This window comes from Salminus brasiliensis, chromosome 8, assembly GCF_030463535.1.
Source record: "Salminus brasiliensis chromosome 8, fSalBra1.hap2, whole genome shotgun sequence".
NCBI classification, from domain to species: Eukaryota; Metazoa; Chordata; class Actinopteri; order Characiformes; family Bryconidae; genus Salminus; species Salminus brasiliensis.
The window spans coordinates 21,497,934-21,510,486 of NC_132885.1; the positions used below are offsets into that span (position 1 = coordinate 21,497,934).

The 12,553-nt window shown below is 41.1% G+C and overlaps 1 protein-coding gene across 4 annotated transcripts in view; it reads left to right on the plus strand.

The window, feature by feature from the left end:
- myo16 (myosin XVI) overlaps positions 1-12,553 on the plus strand; it is a 183,516-nt gene that overhangs the window by 96,393 nt on the left and 74,570 nt on the right. For all 4 annotated transcript variants that reach the window (XM_072686093.1, XM_072686092.1, XM_072686091.1 and 1 more), the window contains exons 13-15: positions 3,598-3,725; positions 9,357-9,462; positions 10,495-10,612. In XM_072686093.1, the coding sequence (XP_072542194.1) occupies positions 3,598-3,725; positions 9,357-9,462; positions 10,495-10,612 (352 nt within the window). The remainder of the gene's footprint in view (positions 1-3,597; positions 3,726-9,356; positions 9,463-10,494; positions 10,613-12,553) is intronic.

The following is a 12,553-nucleotide window of genomic DNA, read 5'->3' on the forward strand; positions in this document are numbered from 1 at the left end:
TTTAATTTATTAATTGCAAACTATGCTGTAAACCAAACTAAGAGATCACAAAATATCAAAGCAACATGTATTAACTTTTTTTTTCAAGACAAATAAGCATGATTAGAAAGGGGAAAATAAATCAATAAATAAGTGAATAAAAATATAGAAAATGGAAACAGTCTCATGTTAACATATGTTGAAGTTGGTAAAAAATCGGTATTTAGCTTTGATTAGCTTACAATACAATTTGGATATTCAAAAGAAAGAGGAAGAAAAGGTGAGTAAATAACAATAAAACCAAATACAAACAAACAAAAACAACAACAATAATAATAATAGCAACAGCAAACAGCAAATTCCTTTAAGAGCATGGAAACAGACACAGACTGGCAGTGAAATTTCATATTGTTATGAAAAAGGGAAATTTAGCTGATGATACATGTACAGCATTATCCAGACACTCTTAGCCAAAGTATCTTCATGTTACAATGACAAGCTAATGTAGTATTTGGAGTCTTTCCCAGGATGATGTGTTTGCCTAAGTGAGAAATCAAACCTCAGTCTCCTGGGTGGAAGGCGGAGGTGTTACCCATTACACTGTACACACTGCACTCTAAAAACAGCAAGTCATTAAACAAAGCATTGATAGTGACCGGAGCTCTGGTGAATAGCATGCTTACACATGTTTCTGAAAGGTAATTGATTCTCAGGTTTTTTTTTATTAATACTTGTGAAGGGAGATTGTCCTGTTTGTCCTTAGAATACATTTTAGATGTATATAAAGGCACAGGTATACGTATGTATGGTATGTATGTATGTATACGTAAGTATGGTGAAGTAGGTGATACATTTACATTTAAAGTATTTAGCAGACGCTCTTATCCAGAGCAACTTACAAAAGTGCTTTGCTATTTACCCAAGAAAAACCTCAGCTAGTTTGAATAGACTAATAATTCAAAGATACCTCTAAGTTTAGACACTACTAAACACACATCAGAAGGAGACCACTCTGCTGTTCGCCCAAGTATTCTCAGAAGAGGTGGGTCTTCAGTCTGCGTTTGAAGACAGTGAGCGACTCTGCCGTTCGGACACTCAGGGGAAGCTTGTTCCACCACTTTGGTGCCAGGACAGGAAAAAGCCTGGACGCCTGTCTTCTGTGGATTTTGAGGGATAGTGGGTCGAGCCGAGCCGTACTTGAAGCTCGTAGGGCTCTTGGTGCAGATCAGCTTTTGACCATTGCCATCAAGGACGGCGGGGCTGGTTCGTTCTTGGCTTTGTAGGCCAGAGTCAGGGTTTCGGATTTGATGTGGGAAGCAGCTACAGTAGTCATGTCTTGAAGTGACGAGAGACTTAACAAGCACCTGGGCGGGCTCTCTAGAGAGGAAGGGTCTAATTCTCTGGATGTTGTACAGGAGAAATCTGCATGGCCGAGTACCAACAGAGCAAGCCCTCCACCTAAACAACAGTGGTTGCATAAATCGAATGGAGATTAAATAAATCAATACATAAATACATCAGCCAATATGAATCTGTTATCATTGTGCGAGTCTTAAGCAACCTGAATTGAGTTAGATTAGCTTGTTTTTATACACACAGACCATCCCTGGTCTACATCCGTCTCTCAGGCTGTAGTGTTTCTCATAAGGTCTCCTAAGGACACTTATGTATCATGTCATACGTCTATCCTCTGCTTCAGTATGCTTTTATTGACTTGACCGCACTACTTTCCCGCAGGGCAATCCCAGACGCCATCTTAAGGGAACATTCCATTACTGCATTACCTCAAGTACAGTATTTTTACATGACCCCTTGGGGGGGGGGGGGTACTAAGTCAACGTGCAGACTTCACGTCTGGTTTGCTGTGTTCTGTTTATTCAAGCACTTAGTACTGTAAAGTCCTTTATTTACTAAACATGACTACTGATGATGCTTTACTGTGATGCTCCACTAGTAATGTTACAATAATGTTGCAGAAACAGAGACCCTTGGATGTGGATATCGGTTTATATGATAATTTATGTAAATTAATTTATATTAATATTCAGTTGCAGCTAATATCTAGCAGTATTCTGAAATTGACCTGGGACACATTGAGTTCTATGGGCTGTCATCTTAGACTGGAGCATTCGGCTTTAGATTATATTGAAAAGGGCAATCACTGGGGTCCAAGCACTTTTTGGAGCCAGCATGGAGCACAAATGATGAGCAATGTTTTAGACTTCCCTTCTTTATTATGATGTGGCATCTCAAACGGAGGTATTTGGACATGATTCAAATTGGCTTAGTTGTTTAATTCAACAAGCCAAATAATTCTACAGGAGTGTCCCCCATTTCTTAGTCAGCGTGCACCAGGATTTTCATGTTACGGTCACCAAACAATGCCAGTAGATGCATTTCTTTTTTTTAAGGATGGTACAGTGGTACAGGTACAGTTTTGACCTGTAAGGGAAAGTAAGCAAGGGTATATTAAAAATATACAATAATAATAAAAAGTATTGAAACCGTGATCTTTAAAGGCACTAGGGTAAGTTAGGTTAGTGGTTAGAGCCACTGATGACAGGGTTGTGGGTTGTGGCCTGAGCTGGTCAAGCTGCTACTGTTGAGCCCTTGAGCAAGGCCCTTTACCCTCCCTGCTCCCAGCTTCGGGCATGTGTGCTCACAGTCACTGTGTGTGTTTGATCAATAGTGTGTATGTGTGTGTGTTCACTGCATGAGCTAAGGCGGAGGCCAGATTCCATCTGTGTCCAGCACAAATGGTGAATATGGTTGTCTTGACAATCAGTGACTTTCCCTCAACTTGTTTTCCTGTTTGATCAGATGTAAGAAAACTACTGTAAGAAAACTTTATTTTATTTAGTCTACTCGTTTCCAAGGGCTAATTCTCTCTCTCTAGCCTTCTTTCTTCCTGTTTTTGGCCATCTCTTTGTCCTTCCGGTGTCCTCTGTGTCTCAGTCAGAGTGTGTGTGTGCATGTGTGCATGCATGCTGAGTCTCCATGAATGCGAGTAATGAGGTCTCAGCATTAGTTTCCTGTTCTCCCCAAATGGGGCTAAAATGTAGCTTTGCCTCTGTACTCACCCTCTCTCTCTTTCTCTCTCTCTCTCTCTCTCTCTCTCTCTCTCTCTCTCTGTCTCCCTCTCTCTAACGCGCACACACACACACTGAACAGAAAGGATGTGTTGGTTTAGACAGAAAACTGCAACACTGACTTGTATAATTGTCCCATTTTTGGATGGATCACTCTGTCTTTACTCCACATATTGTCACTCTTTAGCTTTGTCTGTTCTTGTCTTAGTTCCTTTTATCCCTAAGCATCACATATCATCAAACACCCCATCACCACCCACTCACACCCAGCAGGTGCCTGTTCAGCAGAGTGTTTCCTGCAGTTGAGTTACACACTCACAGGTGTGATACGCTTGCAGCCAGGGTTGTGCAAAGGCTGAAGTTACACCACCTGACAGCACTGCTCACGGGGGATTAGGAACGTTATGTAAATGTGTAATGCATCCTAATTACTGTCCCCCTCTCCCCCCCTCTTTCTCTCTCTCTATCTCTCTCTGCTCTCTCTCTCTCTCTCTCTCTTTCTGTATCTCTCTCTTTCTCTCTTTCTCAGGTCAGTCAGCTATATCTGAGCTCCAGTGGCCGGCTCTGCTCCTCTCTCCCTCCTCACATCTTCTCCTCAGCTGAGCGAGCCTATCACATGATGCTGCAGGAACGACGGCCACAGTGCTTCATCATCAGGTATAACACAGCCAGTGTTGCGGAACAAATGCGCGCAGTGTTTACATGCACTCTTCGTTCAGATGTGCGAACAGAGAGCCGGTCACACAGCCTAAGTGGCTCTTGCATTCAAAAGTGAATAAAAGAGTGTTAATTGGGAACCGTTAGAGTGGCGCTGAGGTTAATAAGGCGCACTCATAATAATCAGCATATCTGATTTGTAAAGCTTAATTGCTCCATTGTATGTCCAGAAGTATACAGACACCCCTTTTAATTAGTAGCACTACTTTAAGGTGCACTCGTTGCTGACACAGGCAGTCAGGTGTGCACACACAGCTTGTCTCCATAATCTCCGTAGAAAAGCATTGCTAATACAATGGCACACTGTGGAGCAGTGAATTTGTGCTCTCTGGAGTGATGGAGCTCCATCCAATATCTTTGGGATGAGTTGGAGGAGAACACTAAACCTCTAGTTCTGTTATATTAGCGTCCGCAGACGTGCATCAGATGGCCGCACTGGCTAGTATTGTGCTGTGTGAAGAGACCATCCTACCAACCTAGAGACAACGAGGTCATTTGCTCGCAAATGCTTTCTGGGACGTCCAGGGACCTCCTGATCGGGCCAATGCTTAGATGACTGCGACACTCAAGGGCTCCCCTTATTATCCCTTAGTATTAAACAGGGTGTTTTTGTAGCTGTGCCTTTAAGGCTCATATATGTAAAAAATCTCTAGTCTAAATGCCTGTTCTGTGGCAAAGGTAATACACTTCTTATAACTTCTGCATGAATGGGCGGGGCTAAGTTGCTGTAGACTGAACAGGCTGCTATGTTTAAAAAAAAAAGTAAGGAAAAATCATGAAATAGGTCCTTTTCTACCATGCCAGATAAAAAGATGTCCACAGTCATTTGGACATAAAGTGCATTATTAATACAGACTGTTCCTTAGTAGTGACTCGTGTAGTGAGTTGTGTGTTTGGGGTTTAGGGTGGGATGTGCATTGTGTTGTCCTGCAAATGTGTGTATGACCGTGTTTAACACAGAGATTAATGTCCTGTGGACAGAATGTAAATCCAGACCTGTTAAACGCTTACAGAGAGATTAATGGCTGCAGGGCTGCCATTACTTCCTGCTCTTTGTCCCTTTGTGGGCCCAAGCCAGAGCTGATTGCAATTAAATCCGTATTTGCAGTTTGAGGTTACTCTGCTGCCACTGCTGGCCACATTCTGCTGAGGTAGAGAAGTTCTGGCAACCACTTTAATGCCCACACTGCCTAGGCCATCCATCATGCAGATATACACACACACACACTCCCCTGCACACTATTCCTGCCTTTCAGGTGAGAGGGGACCAATGTTGCCGCACACCAGCGATTACAGGCTGAAACAAAAATGGCTGAGTGCACTTTAGAGGTACACACACACACACACACCTCTAAAATGCATTGTGCCCTTGAGTTCAAACACAGCCTTGAAATATTTTCTAAAAACAAATGACAAATGAGGGAGAAGGAAAAAGGTTCAAGCCTTCATCTTTTAGAAAATGAAAAGTAGGATGTCTCGCTCTCTCCCTTTTTCTCATCAGTCACCTGTGATGAGTATATTCAAGTTCATAATACTAACACAATGTGGTGGTAAGAATAACTGGATTCTGTGTAGACTGATCTGTTCCTGTGTGTGTTAAACCTTCAGAAAGGGTACACACACTGTCGTTCGTAAAGTTAGCCTCAGTGTTTCGATCTAGTGTTTTTAATAAACTTGATTTGCAGATAGTTGCGCAAAAACCTCCATTTTTACTTTTTGAACACCTCTGGGATGAACTAGAACTAGAACAGAGATTGTGAGCCAGGCCCTCTCGTCCAGCATCAGTGTTTCCACAGACAGCAGTGTTTCCAAAATCTTGTAGAAAGCCTTACCAGAAGAGTGGAAGCTGTTAGAGCTGCAAAGGAGGGACAAACGCTATAATAATGCGCCTGGATGTAGAATAGGATGTTATTTAAAAACTCCTGTAGGTAATGTGTAGGTGTCCCAACACTTTTGACCATATAGTGTATATTGCTGCTGTCTAATTAAAAATACGGATCTCCATTTTTGTCTATTTTTAGTTTTCTTCATGGCTTGAACACCCTGTTGATGCTCTGTATAATGTGTGGATAATTCTGGATGAACAGATCAATAAAAATACTTGGAATATTTTTTTTTTACTTTAATTTTATTTATTTTATTAATGAACATTTTATGTATAAACATTTCCATTTTGGAGATGCATGTTTTTAATTGGACTGCGACAATATGTTAAATATAATATGTTGTATATAATATTGAAGTATGTGTTGATTGATACGTTTGCCTTTTAATGAGATTGTCTGCTACTTACAGTACAAAGGAAGGGGGTTTCAATACGCACTGCACCTAGCAAGAATTGTATTAAACCTTTTAGGAGTTATTTGTTAGCTAAGCATATCATACTATACATGTCTAACGAGTGCAAGGTCCCCCAATAGGCCTCATTTTTGGAGTTCACATCAAAGTGAGGCTGAGCACATTTAACAACAGCAGGCTTATGTTCTTTTTGTGTCACCCATACGGCCGCAGTAACGGCAGATCACTTTGATGTGCCATTACCCATAGAGACCTGAAAAATGAACCAAAAACAAAAAGTTGCTGTCAGTGAGATGAGGCACTGAGGTGCAGGAGGTAGCTAGATGTTCTACTGGTCATATAAGTCATCATTATGGTCAGAAATGTTTGAAAGCATTCAGACGTTCATAGCGGGATCTGTTGCTACCACCACCATGTTTAACAGTTGTTAGTGTTCTTGGGCTTGAATGTCTCACTTTTACTCCTCCAAACATACAGTGGGGAGAACAAGTATTTGATACACTGCTGATTTTTCAGGTTTTCCCACTTGCAAAGCATGTAGAAGACTGTAATTTTTATCATAGGTACTCTTCAACTGTGAGTGATGGAATCTAAAACAAAAATCCAGAAAAATACATTGTATGATTTTTAAATAATTAATTTCCATTTTATTGTGGGAAATAAGTATTTGATCATCTATCAACCAGTAAGAATTTTGGCTCTCACAGACATGTTACTTCTTCTTTAAGAAGCCCTCCTGTTCTCCACTCATTACCTGTATTAACTGCACCTGTTTGAACTCGTTACCTGTATAAAAGACACCTGTCCACACACTCAATCAGTCAGACTCCAGCATCTCCACAATGCCCAAGACCAGAGAGCTTTGTAAGGACATCAGGGATAAAATTGTAGACCTGCACAAGGCTGGGATGGGCTACAGGACAATAGGCAAGCAGCTTGGTGAGAAGGCAACAACTGTTGGTGCAATTATTAGAAAATGGAAGAAATGCAAAATAACGGATAATCTCCCTCGGTCTGGGGCGCCATGCAAGATCTCACCTCGTGGAGCATCAATGATCTTGAGGAAGGTGAGGAATGAGCCCAGAATTACACGGCAGGACCTGGTCAATGACCTGAATAGAGCTGGGACCACAGTCTCAAAGAAAACAATCAGTAACACTCTACGCCGTCAAGGATTAAAATCCTGCAGTGCACGCAAGGTGCCCTTCCTCAAGCCAACGCATGTCAAAGCCCGTCTGAAGTTTGCAAATGACCATCTGAATGATCCAGAGGAGGAATGGGAGAAGGTCATGTGGTCTGATGAGACAAAAATAGAACTTTTTGGTTTAAACGCCACTCGTCATGTTTGGAGGAAGAAGAATGATGAGTACAACCCCAAGAACACCATCCCAACCGTGAAGCATGGCGGTGGAAACATCATTCTTTGGGAATGCTTTTCTGCAAAGGGGACAGGACGACTGCACCGTATTGTGGGAAGGATGGATGGGGCCATGTATCGTGAGATTTTGGCCAACAACCTCCTTCCCTCAGTAAGAGCACTGAAGATGGGTCGTGGCTGGGTCTTCCAGCATGATAACGACCCAAAACACACAGCCAGGGCAACTAAAGAGTGGCTCCGTAGGAAACATCTTAAGGTCCTGGAGTGGCCTAGCCAGTCTCCAGACCTGAATCCAATAGAAAATCTTTGGAGGGAGCTTAAAGTCCGTGTGGCCCAGTGACAGCCACGAAACCTGAAGGCTCTGGAGGAGATCTGTATGGAGGAGTGGACCAAAATCCCTGCTGCAGTGTGTGCAAACCTTGTCAAGAACTACAGGAAATGTCTCATCTCTGTAATTGCAAACAAAGGTTTCTGTACCAAATATTAAGTTTCTTTTTCTGGTGTATCAAATACTTATTTCCCACAATAAAATGGAAATTAATTATTTAAAAATCATACAATGTATTTTTCTGGATTTTTGTTTTAGATTCCATCACTCACAGTTGAAGAGTACCTATGATAAAAATTACAGTCTTCTACATGCTTTGCAAGTGGAAAAACCTGAAAAATCAGCAGTGTATCAAATACTTGTTCTCCCCACTGTATACACCTTCCTTCCAAACATATAAACAGTTAATAAATAATTACATTTTCAGCCCGTCTTAATTTTAGGATCAACCCCCCTCAATTATGAGTGTATGTCAGCTTCCAACAACATCTGCACATAGGGCTCCTCAGTAGTATTGCAATGATGACACCTACACCTCTACTAATACACTATGTACAACATGTAAAGCTATAGTTGTTGCAGTCGTAGTGAACGCTGTAGTGTGACTGAACCCCAGAAGGAGACGAGCCAGACAGGGCCTGGAGGGTCCACACCCACATGCCCAGCCAGAACAGAGAGGATCCACAGGACAGGTCAAATGTAGGTCTCTCACCTTCTCATGTACAGAGCCGTAGGGCAACAGTAGTCTGGGACTGCGCTTTGCTCCAGGCAAGGAAGCTCCTGCCTCAGTTGATAACACAGCAGCACGGATGCAGCTCTGCAGCCTGCCTCATCATCAAACACTGTTTGCCTGCACAGTGAACGATGAGAGACAGATCTTTCTTTTAGCCAGAGGGAATTAGACGAGACACACTTGGCCAAGATTGTGTGTTTCTATGCATTTATGTGCTAATGATAGCCCATGCAGATACAATGTATTGGAGTCTTGCTGGATTCAAGATCAAGAAGAACTTCATCAGAACCAGGTGTAAATATACAGAGTAAGCAAATAACATTCCCCCAGGGTGATGGCAAGACTGGGCCAGAGTTTACTGGACCATTGACCATGCCCTGGAAGTCCTGAAAGTCCTGGAAGGCTTTAAAAAAAATTAATATTATAAAATATATAAAATTAATATAATATAGTTTAACTTATTTTTACATATTTTTGCTTGTTTTAAGTAATTGTAACTTAAGTGTCTTATTCCATTGGCAAATGATGTTGCTTATTTCAAAGAAATATAGATGGGTTATTCTTTAATTAAGCAACATTTAATGAAAGACACTTAGTAGTTAAGTAGTTAAAATTGCTGAAATAAGAAAAGAAACGTAACTAATAATCTCATAATATTCTTATAATAATCTCAAAATAAGAAATATTACCTATTTAGACAGGATTGAAAATGATTTCACTTGCTATGATCTTTTCTGCGATGTAGACTAGCTTAGATGTAGACCTGTATACACTGTTGTATATGTCATATCAGATTTTCTCATAGGATAGTAATTACTAATGCTTGTATTTCAGTGGGGAGAGTGGCTCTGGAAAGTCGGAGGCCTGCAAGCACATCCTGAAGCACCTGGCTGCACGTTCCTGCCCCAAAGATTTCGCCCTGGAGCCACGCATGAAGCATGTGAGTACCTCCATCCCTCTGAGGCTGAGATTGTAGTTCACTTTATTCCGTTCAACTGCATTCTCACTGTAGACTGATACAGAGAATGCAAAGAAGTAACCATGGTAATTAAAAAAAAAAGTTGATCAAGTTTCACCCCTTACACTCAGCCCACTGTAGCCCACACCTCAGTTCTTCACACTCATAACTACATTGCTGTCATTTTTAACATCAGTTTCATAGGACCTAAAATAGAACCTTGTGGAACTCCACAAGATATGCTATTCTAAACATTTACAAACTTTAACAATATTCACATCGTTTATGCATTAGGATTAAAAACTGAACATCGGGGGTTTAAGGGATCCATTTAGAAACTAGAAAACAGTCTTGCGCTTCGAGTGTGTTGTTCAAGTGCTGTGCAGAACCACCAGGTCGAATACACTTCATTCATGTTTGGAATGCGCTTCATCCCTCTACCTGAGGTTTCAGTATCTCTTCAGCATACACATTCAGTCTGCACTTTCAGTCGCTCCAGGTCTTTTCTAAGAAGGATAATGTTTGAAGCAGTTCTTTAAGTCAAGGGAGTATGGATTGCTTTGAGTGTTCAGCAGGGGAGTCGAGGGTGGAGGGCTAGTAGCCTGTGGGGCATGTAGCAGGGGGTATGAGCTAAGAACGCTAAGCACAATGTATATGTTGCATCAGATGAAGTCACAAGCTCCACATTTAGGTCAGTGCGCACACACACCCAGGTCTGTGCTGCTGGAACTGGTGTCACCACGCCACCTGGTGGTGGAGCGTTTAACAGCATCCGAACAAATGCAAGGTTGCACTTGTTAAATGTACCTTAGATGCATTCTGTAGACCGGCGGTTCTTAAAACGATTCTGAGGATTATTTGTGAGGCCCTGAAGAACAGTTTAAGATATAGAACGTAGATATAGAATGTAGAACGACCCTTCAGTTTTGCAGCATAATCCAAGAACACAATATATTTTATGGGAATTTCCATATTTAATTATTTAATCTGTTTGTCTGCCTGTTTGTTTTTCAGGTGAATGCAATCCTAGAGGCTTTTGGTCACGCCAAGACGCCAATGAACAGTAACGCAAGCCGCTTTATGAAGCTGCTCTCTCTGCAGTACTGTGAAAAGAGGAGGACTCTGCTCAGAGGTCTGTGTTTGGTGCAGTTTTAAAGAACAGATGCTTCGGATCTAGTGGAATGTAATAATGTTATTCCACTGTGTTGAATGGCTGTTACGTTGAAATGATTGGCAAAAAAATGTGAAATATTAGCACATAATTTCTACCCCGATGTGATCCGTTTTTTCTGCCAGTTTGGCGAGTTGTTCAGGTCACAAATTTAAAAAGCACAGACGAGCAGAATGTGTTCTGGAGGACTGAATCAGCTGTGAAACGAGATTTGATGCTGTGGAGCTGAGTCTCTAAAGACCTGCACAGTTTACTCTTTCTGAGAAGAGACTATCGACACTGCCATAAATCACATCATACTCCCCACACCATGCACTACTTAAAAAAACAAATACAAAATTCATTAAATCGTGACAGCATGTTAAAAGGAGGGTTATCTAACCGACTGCTGAATTTCAGTGACTCCGGTGAGATCAGACAGATTATGCAGTCTGCATGCTGCTTTTTGGAAGAGTGGATAAAGAATGAAGGGTTTTATCGCAGGTTAAACTTCAGGAGAGCTACTACACACAGGTCGGCTCCACGTTAATGAGAGTTTGGACTGTGTTTGAACTGTTCTTTTAGACGCAGCTCCACAGGTGAGGAGGATACACAGTGAGTTCAATTAAAAGTTGTAGTTGTCAATAGTCATGGCTGGCTGTTACCATGCCAACGGCACATGGAGAGCTGTGATTTGTTGGAGAGAATGCATGTCGCTGGCAAAAAAATAACAATATTGTATTATTGCCTTCTGACGAATCGCATTTGGTGTGAAGGTTTGTTTGGTTTTTTTTGGCATCCATAGTTGTCATATTAACCAAAGTTTCCCTTTCTCTATTTGTTTATATATATATATATATATATTGTTATTTTTTTGCCAGTGACATATATATATATAATAATTTTTTTTTTTTATTGTTTTTTTTTTTATGAACTTGTGAGGGTAATGTGAGGGGGGAGGAGGGAGTATGTCAGGTTGTGAACTGTTCTCTGTTGTCATGCTTAGACCTACTAAGCTTGGCTGACTCAACAATGGTGAAAGCAGCACGTTGTTGAATAGAAGCTAAATTTACCTAAGCTTTTGAAGCAAGCTCCTCTGAAGACTTAAAGTCAGCCTGAAATCAAAAAGGCATGTTATTAATTCATGTCCTTGGTCATTTTAAGCGCAGTACGTTGGGTCATGGTGTTCAAAATACAGAATTCTTGTTTTTTTGTGATCTTTAGTGCTGTTCAAGTGCAGTGACCTATATCCACCACTAAATGGCGCCTGACTGGTTAACTGTGGAGTAGCGTCTGACCCTGTGTTTATTCATATTTATGCCTGCTTTTCATCATCCACCTGTCCTGTTTCACAGTTAAATTGTTCTTCAAATGATTTTTTAATGGTATATTAATTAAGAAATTATTGCTTATGAGGAAGCAGACAGGCATTCAAATCTGACAAAGGTTCAATGTTAACTTAGATTTCGCTGCTGGCCAATGAAAATCATGTATCTCCATTTTTGTCAGTTTTAGGGTTTCTGCATTTGATCCCTGCAGCTGTTCTGTACACTGTGTAAATAATTCTGGATCAACAGACCAATAGAAATGCTCTAAATTAATTGGAATAAACTCTTCTTTTACATTGACTTCCATTTAAAGTTGTCTTTAGGGAGATGAGAAAAGGCTGTGCTCCTAAATCCTATTTTCCTATTGCAGTAAAAAAAAATCATAAGCTCTGTCGATGAGGATCAATAGGCTTGAAAAACATTTATTAGGAGATTTATTAGGGGTCTGATGGTGAATGTTGTTAACTCAAATGGTCACGTTGAATGACTCTGAATGCCTACTTCAGGGTTCTTCAGTTTCAAGCACAGTTTGGTGAGTTCCCTGCTTAAACACGCCTGGATGAGGGCATTTGTTCAATGTCCGGTTTAGTAGGTG